General features: G+C 47.7%; 1 protein-coding gene across 1 annotated transcript in view; it reads left to right on the top strand.

Annotated features, from left to right (window-relative positions):
- The first annotated feature begins 2393 nt into the window (after window positions 1-2393).
- Window positions 2394-15002, top strand: part of LOC120022048 (plexin-B1-like) — a 35577-nt gene continuing 22968 nt past the window's right edge. Inside the window, exons 1-7 of the mRNA XM_038965845.1 lie at window positions 2394-3566; window positions 5817-5948; window positions 10282-10410; window positions 10957-11057; window positions 11942-12074; window positions 12911-13067; window positions 14774-14882. Coding sequence (XP_038821773.1) covers window positions 2394-3566; window positions 5817-5948; window positions 10282-10410; window positions 10957-11057; window positions 11942-12074; window positions 12911-13067; window positions 14774-14882 — 1934 coding nt within the window. The remainder of the gene's footprint in view (window positions 3567-5816; window positions 5949-10281; window positions 10411-10956; window positions 11058-11941; window positions 12075-12910; window positions 13068-14773; window positions 14883-15002) is intronic.

The following is a 15002-nucleotide window of genomic DNA, read 5'->3' as shown; positions in this document are numbered from 1 at the left end:
GTGGTTGGCATCTACATGGCCACACAGCTGCCAGCATGGCTGCTGTGTGCCAAACTGTTGGCTTTTGATTCTAGGAGTGATTATTTAATTTTTTTTATGTGTCGTTTTTCCAACTAAACTTCCTCCATGTTCTTGAGTTTGTAGAAGTACAGAATGTTGTTCTGCATATATTGTCCCAGTCTTCCACTGAGATGTCCATCTTCAGTTCCTTTTCCTATTTTTTAATATACAGGGTTGAGTCTTTTCTAGAGGGCAATCAGGCTGAGACAGAGTGAGGAGATTGTCTTGGATGTTCCTTGGTTATATGCATTTTGAATAACACGAATAGTCTCATTTGGTATTGAAGATGGTTCTGTCATTTTTATCTAATTTGAAATCTTTCAAATACGTTTTGAGTTTGCTTTTGCCTAAATGGATTGCCAGATGGGTGGGGTTTTGCATTTCTGCAAGTTCTATTGGTTCCATTGAACCAGGCAAGCTCAATGGAGCCCGGCTGAAGCGTTTAAATTATTTCAAATAGTGTTTGAACCAGGAAAGCTCAATGGAGCCCGGCTGAAGCGTTTTAAATGATTTCAAATAGTGTTTTTAACCCAGGTATGCTCAGGAAAGGGGGTTCACGACCTGACAACTTGTAGCCAGAGGAACCCTTTTTTGGCTTTTAATTTGTTTTTGTTGTTCCTTCGCCGGATCAAAGGGGAGAGTCTGTCTTTTGAATCGTGTTTTGTCAGTGTGTCCTATCTTCCCTCCGAATCCCGACTCAATGTTTGGATTGCTTGTTTTGAATGTTCACCGACTAAGGCATCAATCAAAGAGCGACTTTTCCTCTGGTGCCTTCAGTTGATAAAACTTTCCAGAGAACTGTAATTACTTATACATGAGCAGGCTATCAAGCGGAAAAACAAACGTTTGTAGAGGAAGTGCGAAATTACGGCTTGATGTAATTCATGTCAGGTCAAAATGATACAGATTAAAAAATAAAAAAACGGTGGTAATTATAATTATTATGCTTGAGTAAAAATGTTCTCTCGTTAATAGTTTGGCCCCCTGCCAAGCCTTTACCCTATTTCCCAGATAAAACCTCTACCCCTCCTCGTAAAGAGGGCTCTCTACATGCCCCATTGTGGTGAGGAATGAGGTGTGGCAGAGGGGTGAATAGTTTATATTTCAGTGTGTCTCTTTCTCGTGCTCCTCTCACTACAGACAGAGAGATCCGTCTGAACTAGCAGGGGATAATCCCACTTCCGTGCCAGTGACTGAAGAGAAAAAGGGAGGGGGGGGGGAGTACAGAAGTGGAGAGGGAGATGTGCAGAGGTAGAGTGAGAGTTAGGCTGGCTATGTCTCAGATGGCACCCCTATTCCCTATATAGTGCACTACCTTTGATCAGAACCCTTTGGTGCCTCGTCAAAAGTAGTTCACTAAATAGGGAATAGGATGACATTTCGGACGCACACAGTATGTTGGTGCCAGGAATCACTGTGGTTAAAGTGTCCAGGGGTGTTAATGGCTGAAGTGAAGTGTTTTTGCCTGGTGTCTAGAATTGGGGAGGGCTTGGAGCAATGAGTGTGTGTAGTACTGAAAGCTCTCTATGAGTGACACTACTTGACCTGGCTTTTGATAAGAATGGCTTCCCAGGCTAGTGAAAACGGATGTTGTTGGGAAAAGGCAGGTCTGACTGGAATTTCAATGGGAATGTGCTCCATTTTGTCAAACGTGCGATCAAGACAAGTCACAGTGCGCAACCAGACACAGTATCGCTCAGGGGGATAATTAATTATTATGGCGTGCAGGAGACCTGAGTGTGAACCCTGATTCTGAACCTGGTCTGTCACGTATCTGCTGGAGCAGGATTAGATGACTTCCTATTTTTACATAGACTTGTGTTTTATGTGTTGGGATTTGAAGGGATTTGTTCAATAAGAAACATGCTAACTCTAGTGTTGGGGTAACACTTGTTGCTGCTAGCACTTGTTGCTAACACTTGAGGTGTTGAGGTAAGTGGAAATCTTTATATATACTTGGACTGGTGTTCCTTGGTTTACAGAGATGTTAACCATTTGTCCCTTTGTCTCCCTTTGTCTTGCAGATTGGAGCTGTAGAGGAGGTGTTTTTAACCAAACCAAGCTGCTGGGAGGTCAAGAGGTGACATGCCTCTGTAACGCATCGTTGGAAACAAATGGTGTGGAAAAGCTATCCTATTCATTTGTCAAATAGAGGTATAAGTTGTAGTTTATCAGTTTTTTACAGGGCCTTGTTTTTTAATGTAAATATGTAGTGTACGAGTGTATGTACAAGGCACTTAGAAATGTTGTGAATCTCGTCTATGTACTGTATATACGTATCTATGTTTAAAAATAGTGTGTGAATCCCTCTCTTTCTCTCCTGGGTTGCCAGAATGGTTGCCATGCCTCCGGGGATGGTGCGACATGGTTTCTCAGTCCCAGCGGCGGTCCCAGTACTGTCGCTGCTGCTAGCCGCCAGCTGGCCCTCCTATGGCCTGGCCTGGGCCTCTGACCCCTCCACCACCCCCTCTTCCCCTTACCCCACCTTCACCCGCACAGACGCCCTCTTCGAGCACCTGGCCCTGCACCCGGACCCTGCAGTCGGGCGCATCTACGTGGGGGCGCGGGACCACCTCTTCCAGCTGGACCGCAATCTGACCGCCGAGCTCCAGGACAACACGGGGCCCGTGACGGACAGCCGCGAGTGCCTGCCCCCCGTCACCGAGAGCAACTGCCCGCAAGCGCGGCGCACCAGCAACCACAACAAGCTCCTGCTGGTGGACCCCTACGCCATGGAACTGATCACTTGCGGCAGCGTCAACCAGGGCATCTGCCAGAAGCGGAGTCTGGACTCGGTGGGTACGGTGCTGTTCTCGGCCGAGCGGCCCGTGGACACGCAGTACGTGGCTGCCAACCACCCAAACGTGAGCACGGTGGGCCTGGTGGTGCGCTCCCGCCCCGACCGCCAGCCCGTGCTCTTTGTGGGCCGCGGCTACACCAGCAGCCACCCACCCATCTCCACACGCAACCTGGCCCAGGAGCCCGTCTTCTCCTACGAAGAAACGGCGAAGCTAGCGGTGGCGGGTCGCCTCTCGGAGTACGACCACCACTTCGTGGCGTCCTTCGCCCACCGCCAGCACGTCTACTTCCTGTTCTACCGCCGCGACATTAAGTCTCAGTCTCGCGAGTACCGCACCTACGTGTCACGCGTGTGCCTGGACGACCAGGCCTACTACTCGTACGTGGAAGTGCCCCTGGCCTGTCGCTCAGCGGCCGGGAAGAGCTACAACTTGCTCCAGGCTGTCCGCCTTGGTCTACCACCCAAGCAGAGTGGGGGCGATGCTGGGCAGGCAGAGGTGCTCCTGGGGGTGTTCTCCACCCGGCAGGCCTCGTCCACGCGACCCAGCGAGGACTCTGCTCTTTGCATGTTCAATCTTGACGATTTGGACCAGAGGATCAACTCCACCAGGGACCTGTGTTACACGCAGTTCGGCCGGGACGAGGGAGGGGGGGAGGCGGCCTACATCGAGTACGAGGTCAAATCCAACTGCGCCAACCTGCCTTCGGTGAGTAGGAGTGGGGATGAGTGGATTGACTTGCCAGGTCCTTATTTTATACAATCCTGGGTTCAAATAGTGTTCGTAATCTTTCCAAATCTTTTAGCATTCGCTTTAGCCCGTCTTGAGACTCAGATGGACGGGGTTTTGCATTTTGGTCTATTCCATTCATTTCCATAGTGTCAAATAAGCTCACTCAAGCCCGCTAAAGTATTTGAAATAATTTCACATACTATTAGAACCCAGGTCTATTCGCCAATATTGTGTTGTGTTTCTGGAAGCACTTTAGTTTACAGTCCCTTTTATTGCTGATATTTAGGCTACCTCGTATGAGGAAATTGTGGGGCAACAATGGGTACTTTCCGGTGCCCCTTGCCAAAAATCCAACAATTTGTAACCATTCTGTGCCAGATTGTAAGCAGTAATCCTTGTTTTATTGTGTCTGGTAGTGTTTTATTTAATAGTTCTTTTCAGCTGGTATGTATTACGAAATGACATGGCATGCGATTGATATGTTTTGGTCCTTATTTGAAAACCTAGTGGTAGTATTAGAATATTATGAAGTGCTAATAATGTAGCATGTATGCTGTAACCGTGTTTTAAAAGTACTTAGAAGGCAACTAGACAATGGTAAAATAGAGTTTAACTGGGTTTCCTCGACATGTGCGAATGAAGATGTTGTTTCTTTCTACTATTGAGCGTGCTACTAGATCAGACGCTTTCCGGGGTCATTCGGTTTCAGCAACGTGACCTCCATGTTAGAAATGTAATGACATTTCATTTGATCTTTTAGTACAGACAAATGTAATCCTCCTATTTGGGGAATTCAATTTGATTATTTTCTCGTAATGCCACTAGCTTTGGAAATTCCCCTGTTGTCTCTATGTTTGTGTGTGTGTGTGTGTGTGTGTGTGTGTGTGTGTGTGTGTGTGTGTGTGTGTGTGTGTGTGTGTGTGTGTGTGTGTGTGTGTGTGTGTGTGTGTGTGTGTGTGTGTGTGTGTGTGTGTGTGTGTGTGTGTGTGTGTGTGTGCTGTATACACATGTGTATACTTGTATGTGCGCTTTTGTGTGTACCTTTGGTGCGACTACCGCTCCAACTACAGTTGGTCACTGAGCCACAGCGTGTTTAATGATGCATCACATAGAGGAAACAGAACAATTGTTCAACTCTGACCCTTGAATGCTGTTTACCTCCAGTGAGGGTTGGGGAATAGTAGTGTGGTGGTGCAGTGTCCCAAATGACACCCTATTCCCTGTATAGTACACTACATAGGAAACAGGGCGGGACGCATGCTGGGTAATTTAATAGGATTGTATGGGGGGGGAATTGATCCGCGGCATTAGCCTTCATTAGCCGGAGGGCCATGTTTAACGAGGACTGACAAGGACAGATAAAGTCACCCACCGCCGAGAAGCGAAGGAGGGAGATGGCAACAGTGAAGCAGACAGGACAGGGAAGAGGAGCCAGGGGGAGGAAGCGAGAGATTGGGTGTGTGTGTGAAGGGAGGGAGGGAGATAGGGTTATGGGGATAGTGCTGGGCTCTGTAAGTCTCTGTAACAAATAGTAACAACACCATAGGAAACCATCAAAACAGGCCACTATGAACAGTGGGTAGATCCCAATGTTTATTTATTGTACCTCCTGTTGCTGCTACTTTGTTGTTTTTTGTTTGCAGGTACTCGTAAACTGGTTATTTATCTTGACACGGTGTCATAATGAAATTCCGTGGATGCGTTTGTGTTTGGGAGATTGTAAAAACAGATTGTTGTACTCGGGAATTGTTCTTGATCTAGTAATGACTTGCTCTCGGGTGTTCCCAAAACTTGCGGAACAAAAAAACAACCTGTCCAACCATAGATCTTCCGCTGTCAAAGGGTCGAAGCAAAAACATTTTTTAAAGCACTTTGGAACACCGTTTGCCGGATTCCTGCAATAGTTTCCCCCTCACCTCTAACCCTACCAGTATAAATCGTGACTGTGTTCGTATAGGATTCGAGGGAGCCACTATAGACTTTTAGCACCTGTCTTACCTTCCACGCAATTAATAATACTAGTGAATGAGTTGCCGCTGCGTATCTGTTTTTGACCTTAGTCATGTTTTTTAAGCGCAAATCCATCTGCATTTAGACTTGTTGTCTGATTGTAACGCTATTGTTTCATTGTAGATACATTTCACCTACTTTAATAAACTGTTTCCTACTTCCTCATACGTCTCTAAACTACATTCATTTGCATATTCCTTCCCTCCTGACCTATAGAATACCCTTGATGCCTACCCCTGTGGTTCGGACCACACCCCCAGTCCAATGGCCAGCCGGGTGCCGGTGGAAACCGAGCCCATATTGGACAGCCCGTCCGCCCGTCTCACCGCAGTGGCTGTCAGCGTGAGGGTGGGACATACCATCGCCTTCCTGGGGGACTCCAAGGGGAACCTGCGCAAGGTAGAGACCATAGAGATCAAACTGATGGAGCGGATTATATCTATGGTATAAGGGAACCACCTTCTATACCGATCAAAATAAGATTATATTGACAGGGGCGACCTGATCCTAGATCAGGACTCTTTGTGAATTTTGGGCCCTGACTAGACATGTCCTGTGCTGGTTGTTTTTGTATAAAGTATATTCCAGTACATTCCATTGCATGAAGTGAGCCTTTGATAATCTGTAGATAACTGCAGCTCCAGATATTCGCAAACTGCCGCACGAACACATGCACACACAAACACGCGCACCAGGAGGTCAGAAATAGCATCTTCCACATTAGCGCAGACTGTACTCAGCACTCCATAAATGACAGAAGGAGCAGACCGGCCCAGGTAACGAATGCGTCCTTCTTAATTGGCTTTGGGTGCGTTTTTGCTTTTCCATGGACCTGCCAGATAACACTAGTACTGTTGTAATGCACAGTAAGGCCTCTTCTCTTTCTCTCTCCCCTTTTCTTTGGCTGGTCTCCCCCACCCCCCCCACAGCTCTCTTACTTCATTTATTCATGTCCTGTTTCGTAAACCGTAGTCATAGTCATCCATTGTCTGGTTGAAAGCCCTGTAAGTTACTCCAGGGAAAGGCAGTATTGGCCCAGCATGGACCAGGTCACTGATAGAAGAAGGGCCGTATAGACTGACACTATTGTTAACCGTACAAGCTACGAGGGGGATATTCGTACATCCACCCTGTACCATCCTCCGATATAGAGAACAGGGAACGGACATCTCTATAGAAACTCAACAGCCGTAATTGTCCCAGAACATTAAGTCTAGGCGGTATGGCTTGGATAAGTCCAGGTCATTGTGTTGCCATGTTGGCTGGGATAAATCCAATCCACTGGGTTGTCATGTTGGCTAGCATAAGTCCATTCCATTGGTTTGCCAGTTTGGCTGGGACAAGTCCAGTCCATTGGTTTGCCAGTTTGGCTGGAATAAGTCCAGTCCATTGGCTTTCCTTATTGGCTGGGGTCACATGAAGCTGGTGTGAACAGGAGGCACGGTTCTGTTCTGTCCGCTAGATTTTTGTGTGGTGCCATCACCTGGTGCAGAGCAGAGGTCACGGGGGGAGCTGTATCTTCTGGGGTTCATGGACCAGGGCGCACACATTTGAGGGGGGGGGACTTTGTGTTAACATGACAGTGATACACAGAGGGCTTGGGAGGGAGGGGGTTACACCACACTTCAAATATGGTCTTGAAAGACATTAGGGCCAGGGATTGAGTTTATGCCACCCAAACATGGAAATTAAAGGGGTGGTGAGGTGGGTGGGCTCTTAGGGTGAATCTCAGTAGTTTAAATTTGCTGCCTCGGTGGAAACCCTCCAGTCGGTTCGCCTATCACTGTCAGTGAAGCCAAGGAGAAGCCACATTAGAGTATTTATAAGCATCCCGAGTACATAACAGTAGCGAGTTCTCTCACTCTCAGAATGTCACTCTCAGAATGGTGACTAGCGCTAAGCGCTAACAATTAGCGTTTTGTGCCTTTTTTTTGTCAATAGCTGCCCTGCGGTTGTGACCAGGGAGGAGTGGGGTAGAGTGGAGGGAAGCTCTATCAGCACAATGACACCCATTAACAGTAACAAAAAAAAAAAGTATACACTGACCACAAAACAACACCACTAGCTAGCTAATATCACTCCATGACTCAGGGCTTTGTTGTGTGTGTCACAGTGCACAGACGCTGACTAGTGGCAACTAGATGGTAAAAACCAGTTCTAAACAGAAGGCCCTATTCTCTTTCCGTTGACTCATCAATCCTCACACTGCCGAATTGTGAGAATGAAGTCCCTAACTGTACTCCCAGAACTATATATGACCCTGGGACATACTAGATACCATTGCCTGCCATTGTGCCCTTGAGCAAGCCACATAACCCCTTACAATTGCTCTAGTGGTGCTGCACCGTGGCTGGCCCATTGCTTCCAACCCCTTGGAGTGTGAGTGTCTTTGGGGGGGTTTGGGTTGTGAGCATTAAAGGCACACTTTTTGTTCTCTGTAAGTTAATAGACAATAAAGTATATATTATCTTACATGTGCGTCTCTCGCTTGCGTATTACTGCACAAGACTGATACCCTCTAGGTGAATTGGCAGTGAAAGAGATATTTGTTGAAAATGGTATTTGTTTAGCTCTGTAACTAGAACAGATTTGATATTGGGAATCGATTGATTTGTATTGGCCATAAAGTGGCTTTGGGCTCCCGTGTGGTGCAGCGGTCTAAGGCACTGCATCTCAGTGCTTGAGGCATCACTACAGACACCCTAGTTTAATTGCAGGCTGTATCGCAACCGTCCGTGTCTGGGAGTCCCATAGGGGCGGCGCACAATTGGCCCAGCGTCGTCCGGGTTTGGCCGGTGTAGGCCGTCACTGTAAATAAGAATTTGCTCTTAACTGACTTACCTAGTTAAATAAAAAATAAAATAAAAAATATATGCGATTTCATTGTCACAAATGTCGTATTAACTTCCTGGAGGCCAGAAGTGGGAAGAAAGAGCAATGACATCCAGTACAAAAAAATGCTACATTTCCCCCCAAATGAACAAATGCTACACGTCACAAAACAGTTAAATCCATTAGGTCGAGGTATGCGGGCAGCATTTCCTGCTGTTCCACTGTTTAAAACTGGGGCAATGGGGGCTGAGCCACCTTAATGTGAGAAGTGCTTGACCGGGAGCTCCACAGCGTCAGGCTTTTATGTTATTTACAGCAGGCCTTTCAACATCAGGTTACCTGTCTAATGTAATGCTATTACTGGACATTCCACTCCTCCACTCTTTCGCTCTCTCACGTGGACCTCCACCAGAGTGCAATCATCCTAATGTGATGGGTGTGTGTAGTGTGGGTGGGTGTGTGTAGTGTGGGTGGGTGTAGGGGGGGGGTGTATGACAGAGCGAATGAGAAGGAGGAAGAAGCATAGAAAGAACATGTGTCTGTGTTTCAATCTGTGAAAGTGTGTGTGTGTGTGTGTGTGCCTGCATCTGAGTTTGTTTGTTCTGTATGTGTGTGTGTGTGTGTGTGTGTGTGTCCAGGCAGGGCCACACACAGATGGGGAGTGCGATGGTCGAGATATAGGCCAAGATTTCGCCGTGATGAGATAATCCTATTCTATTGGACGGTGGGGGAGAGTTTTGGGTCAGCTGTGCCGTCGCATGTTCTTTGATCCCGGCGTTCATCAAAGGCTTTGACTGTTTAGGCTCTAATAACAGCAATTTAGCCCACACCAGAGCACAGTTAGTCCCCCAACATGGCAACCCTACAGAACAGATGGGTCAGATGGGTTGCCAGACATGAAACAACCAATTTTAAATTAGATCCCCCCCCTCTTCAAAGGGGAGCAAGCTTAGGGCATTGACGCATCAGATCAGCTTTTCTTTTCAAGAAATGCCAAGGCAAATTTCTCTGCGTTTCTTGAAGAAATACATTCCTGCATTGAAATAATATTCAGACAGTTGATCGCACAGACACAGACAAACACACGCATAGATAAACAAGCAAACACACACGCACGCATAGACAAACAAGCAAACACACGCGCACGCATAGACAAACAAGCAAACACACACGCACGCATAGACAAACATGCACACACACACGCACGCATAGACAAACATGCACACACACACACACACCTATACCCACGCCCAAACACGAATCGGGTGTGTATTGAAAAGAGAGCGCGAGGAGAGCGATTTAAAAAGAGATGAGGATGACTGAGTGAACAACATCTACTTTACCCCGTCGCCATGTTCCCAGTTGACCTCTTCAAGACACACATTTAGATTGGCGTCCCAACTCCTCCAACCAGCGCATCTTAATGCTTTCAACAGACCTATGACGTTTCACCATTTTTAAACTCCTCTCTGAAACCTTTGTGGCTCAAAATACTTCAAATAACAACAGAATTCAATTATGCACGCTTGTTATTCCTAATGGCTATATTTAACAGCTCATGCTAGGCTATTTGTCTCCCTGTCTAGTGAATTATATGACAAGGGGTATGCGTCACATTAAAATAGAATTTCGAAAGATTTTTTACGAAAATTGTCATCTCTAGATTCTATAATATTGTAGCGATCCTCGCTAATGAGCCTACGTTATAATTCCCTCAAGTAGGCTAACCCTATTGCATGTTTTCCTTTCACACAAGTGACCCGAGTTCTCTTACCCCTCCGTCCGTTTGCCATAAAGAATTGAAATGTACCTTATGGGGTTCTTAACCATTGGCTTGTGTGTGCTCCAGGTGTTCCTGGGCCCTAATGGTGAGGTGGAGGAGTATGCCGTCGTCTCCATCCAGGCCAACGCAGCCATCAGCTCTGACCTGGTCCTGGATCAGTCGGAGGAACACCTCTTCATCATGACCTCCACCATGGTACAGTACACTAGGCTGGTCCCAGAACTGTTGGCGCCGTCTTAAGTCTCTCGAGTCATTGTCTGTGTTTCACTGTTGAATCCCACTTCTGACGCCATAGGTACACCACCTCGCAATTTAAGCCCCCCCCCCCCCCTTCACACAGGCACAGTGGTCAACAAGTGTCTCTCATAAAATACTATTTTATAGTTTTATAGCAGCATTTCCCAAACTCGGTCCTGGGGACACCAAGGTGTACAGGTTTGGGAAGCGCTGGTATATAGATTATCTCATTCCACAGCAGCTCTTTTAGGCCTGAGGACGAGGTTACATTTATAGTAATGACTTCATCCACAGCACCGATAGGCTAAGACTAGGCAACATTTACACCACATTGCTTATACCGACACAACTATCCTTTCAGCTACCCAGTAAGTGGTTACAGTTGTGTGTCTCTGTGGAGTGGTGGGGGGGGGGGGGGGGTAAAATGGGTCTCGGTTAAGAGCTGTGTCATCGTTGGACATAACGTCATGATGAATATTCCCTGTTGTTTTGTTGCGGTCACAGCTGCAGAAGAGGCCGGTGGCAGAGTGCCACGAACACCTGGACTGCCAGGCCTGTTTGTCGGCCCACGACCCCTACTGTGGCTGGTGTGTCCTGGAGGGGAGGTGAGTGGCTCATTCGGAGTAATCCAATGGGACTTGACGTCACAAATGACTTTTATTGACATGTAATCTGGTACATTTTTCAAGTAATCCACACAATTCTGTGTGTGGTTAAAGGGTTGACATATCAAACTAGAGCCCAGAGTTTTCCGTTGTCGGGTCAAGCACACTGGAAAAACTCAGGGCATTGCAGACGCTCAACACAGTCAGAGAATGTATTTGTGGTGCCACTCGTATTTACTCAGAGGGATTGCTATGAGTAACGATGCAGTGGTGAAGAGCATCATCTCTTTTAACCATCTCTTTCTCCCTCTTCCTCCTCCCCCTCTCCCTTCTTCTCCTGCACCTTGGCCACCTGTCCTCCCTCCTCCCCCTCTCCCTTCTTCTCCTGCACCATGGCCACCTGTCCTCCATCCTTGTTCTCTATTTTCCCCAGCTAATGTTATGTAATGTTATCAACTCGCCTGGTTTTCTATCCTCCTTCCACATTGACTTCATTTTTCCCACTCTATTTCTCCCATCAACAGTGTGTAGCCGGTCCACGCTCAAAAAGGAGATTCAAGGATTTTTAGTATTTATTTCACTCAGGGTTAGGTAGATAGACAAACGTTTCGGCCTTCGTCGGCGTCATCGCCTCTTTGCGCCCCCGGTTCCTCTGTCACTCTTCACTCTCTCCCTTTCCCGTGTTCCCATTCTCCCTCTCTCTGTCCCTCCGTTTCCCGTCTCCCTCCCTCCCCTTTGCCCTTATAATCTTCCCCTCCCGTCTCCGTCTACATCCCGCCTTTTCACAGCAATACGATAACAGAGGTCATAACGTGTGTGTTACGGTATGATCTGATAACGCAGTGTGTACGGTATTGTGTGATGATAATCGGTTGTGTGTTTAGGTGTGGCCAGCGGTCTCAGTGTTCACACAGGGCTCAGGAGGGCCAGTGGCTGTGGAGCTTCGACATGGAGCAGCAGTGCCTCACCATCCAGTCCCTCAGCCCCTCCAACATCAGCCGTGAGGAGAAGGGACGTGTACGTGTGCGCGTCTCTGTGTGTATGCGTTTGATTGCATGTGTGTCTGTGGGTGTCCACGTACATGAGTATGCGAGCGCATGCTCACAGACAGTGCATTCCTTTATGTCCACACTGCACATGGTAGTTAGTTTCAGCCTGGCTGACATAGTGTTTGCTCGTTTGACTTCCAGTGTCGCAGCAAAGATCAGAGATGGTTATCAGACTCGGCGCTAGCTGCCCCTGTCTCAACATCTAGTAGAAACTCAGTATAAATCATGTATTAAGTGATCCGGCTCTGGACAGTTTTACAGAATAATTCATGTAAATTGATGTATATCATCTGACATTGGGGATTGATAGTGGGAGGGAAGGGTGTCTCCTTGGACACGTCCAGGTAAACATGCAAGGCATGACCTTGGGTGCGTCTCGTCTCCTCTGCTTTTATCTGCGCTGATTGAAATCGGGGGGGTGAAGGTGATATGGTGGATTCTTCTTGAGGATTTGCTTTTTTTAATCTGCTCACATCAATACGGTGGGAGGGAGGGAGCGAGGGCGAGTTTGGACTATTGCGATGCTGCTTGTCAGTGGTGACAAAACTCCTCGAGGGAGACTCGATCTCTCCTCAGTTGCTCAGGCCTTCAACGACATCTCTGTGAAATCCAGATAAATCCAGATCTTACCAACCTTTATCAAGATCAAACCAGTTCTATCCAGCCATGGTCCAATTTAGTGTTCCTTGAGTTCCTGAATTTAGTTGAAATGCAGATCCGCTCTTGCAGAGCCGAGCCAGCTCGTTCACACTCTCTCTTTCCCTCTCTCTCACACCCTCCCCCTCTTCTCCCTACCTCCCTTAGATTGCTCTATCGGTCCCGGGCCTGCCCATCCTAGAAGAGGACAACTCGTACGCCTGTTACTTCCATGACACTGAGAGTCCTGCCACGGTCACCGACACGGGCGTCACCTGCCTCTCCCCTGACCCCCACAGGGTGCCAGCTGTGCCCCCTGGACAAGGTGAGTACCAACTGGGTGAGATCAGCATGTACTGGGCATTCAACCTGCATCTACATACTTTTTAGACACACACACACACACACACACACACACACACACACACACACACACACACACACACACACACACACACACACACACACACACACTGAGTTTCATGAGTTCATTAAAGTGTGTGTCAGCGTGTGGTGTGTGTCAGCGTGTGGCGTGTGTTCGCGTGTGTGTGTGTGTGTTGCTATACAGGCCGATCAGCCTCTAGCGCCACTCTAGGCAGCGACATCCTATGTCCTTGCAGAGCAGATGTGTGTTGCAGCCCAATCCTCTTTGGCTCCCAGTTTACACAGCAGGGAGTAATCTCCAACTCCGCCGGTCCGGGTAGCAGCTATAACTAATGATTTTAAATTCGCGCAACAATTCAGCCTCTTCTATCTTTTTGTCTGGGATAGTCTGCGACGGTTCGGTTGCGTGCTTGGAGCCGTCGATTTGTTTTAGTTAGTCATTTCGGAGGAATTATGGGGATTAACTGTTAACTGTTATGGGGATTAACTGTTAACTATCGAGCGCCGATAAAAAAGCAAGCATGTACACACACACACACACACACACACACATCAGGAACTCCTCTCCTTTCTCCCCTCCCTCCATCCGTCCACTCTTTTTCTCATCCCCCCCATCTCTCTCTCTCCCCTTGGTTCCCATGAACATCGTTCCTGGAGCAAGGAGGATTGTTGTGGTTCTCAGGCCGTGAGGGTTAGGTAGTTATGCCCGTCTGCCTGGGGGTATTAGTGCATAGACACACAGGGGGGATCCACTGATCCCACAGGTATTACAGGGAGATCTGTGTGTGTGTGACTGTGTGTGTTTGTATATGGAGTTAATTTGTGTGTGTGTGTGTGTGTGTGTGTGTGTGTGAGATCTGCGGGGGGTTCAAATGGGATCTTGGGAGTCCAGCCCTACTCACATAATGTAATCGTGGTTTAGTTCATAGTCTGAACCATTAATTCATTAAGCAGATGCTCTTATCCTGTGATTAGAATTAGGAAGATCAGCTTGATACTTTGAAAATGACTCAAGATTGTATTAAGTGAAGTGATACAATCCAATTGCATGGACCCAGCTCCCGAAAATATTTACGTGTGTGAGGTAATACACCTATGCAATATTTACATGCCAGTGTGTGTGTGTTTGTCTCTGTCTGTGTGTAGGTGTGCGAGCGTGTCTGCGTGTGTGCAATCATTGCGCTTCATACTTCACACACGGTGGGCCCCACAGACCTGAACTCCTCCCTCTGCACTGTTTACGTCTGGGGGCTTTGGGGCTGCAGATGGATTTTATTACAGAGCTCTGTTATGGCTCTACACTTGGCCAAGTGTACTCTCAGGCGCTGTCCCAAATGGCACCCCATTCCCTACATAGTGCACTACTTTTGACCAGTCCCCATAATGCACTGAATAGGTAATAGGGCGCTATTTGGGGGCGCAACGTCTCACTCTCACGTTCTCCCCTCCTCACACTGTTTTGAAGACGCGGTCAGACCGACAAGGCCAAGTCTCCGTCTCTGTCTCTCTCAAATCTTCCCGAAGAGAGTAGTTTCAGAAAGCTTGGCACGGTGTTCGGGTAGGGATCCTGGGGAAGGGAAACACAATGTTGCTTATGATTTATCGTTGTTGTCTTTTCTCTTTCTCTCCGTTTCGCTCTCTCCTCAGAGTTTGTCACGGTCACCCTGTCCCTGCGCTTCGGTGATGTCGTCATCACGGCAACAGAGTTCACCTTCTACGACTGTACCGCAGTCAAGCAGCTGTCTGGGAGCGTGCCGTGAGTTGGCCCACCCCTCTCCCTCTTTTTCCTACTCTTGCTCTCTTTTTCCCCCCTATCGCTCTCTCTCTCTCAAACTCTTGTTTGCCCTTCCTGTCTCCTTTTCCCCTCTTCATTTCA

The sequence above is a fragment of the Salvelinus namaycush genome, chromosome 2, assembly GCF_016432855.1.
Source record: "Salvelinus namaycush isolate Seneca chromosome 2, SaNama_1.0, whole genome shotgun sequence".
Taxonomy (NCBI): domain Eukaryota; kingdom Metazoa; phylum Chordata; class Actinopteri; order Salmoniformes; family Salmonidae; genus Salvelinus; species Salvelinus namaycush.
This window is presented reverse-complemented; position numbering and strand designations above follow the sequence as displayed.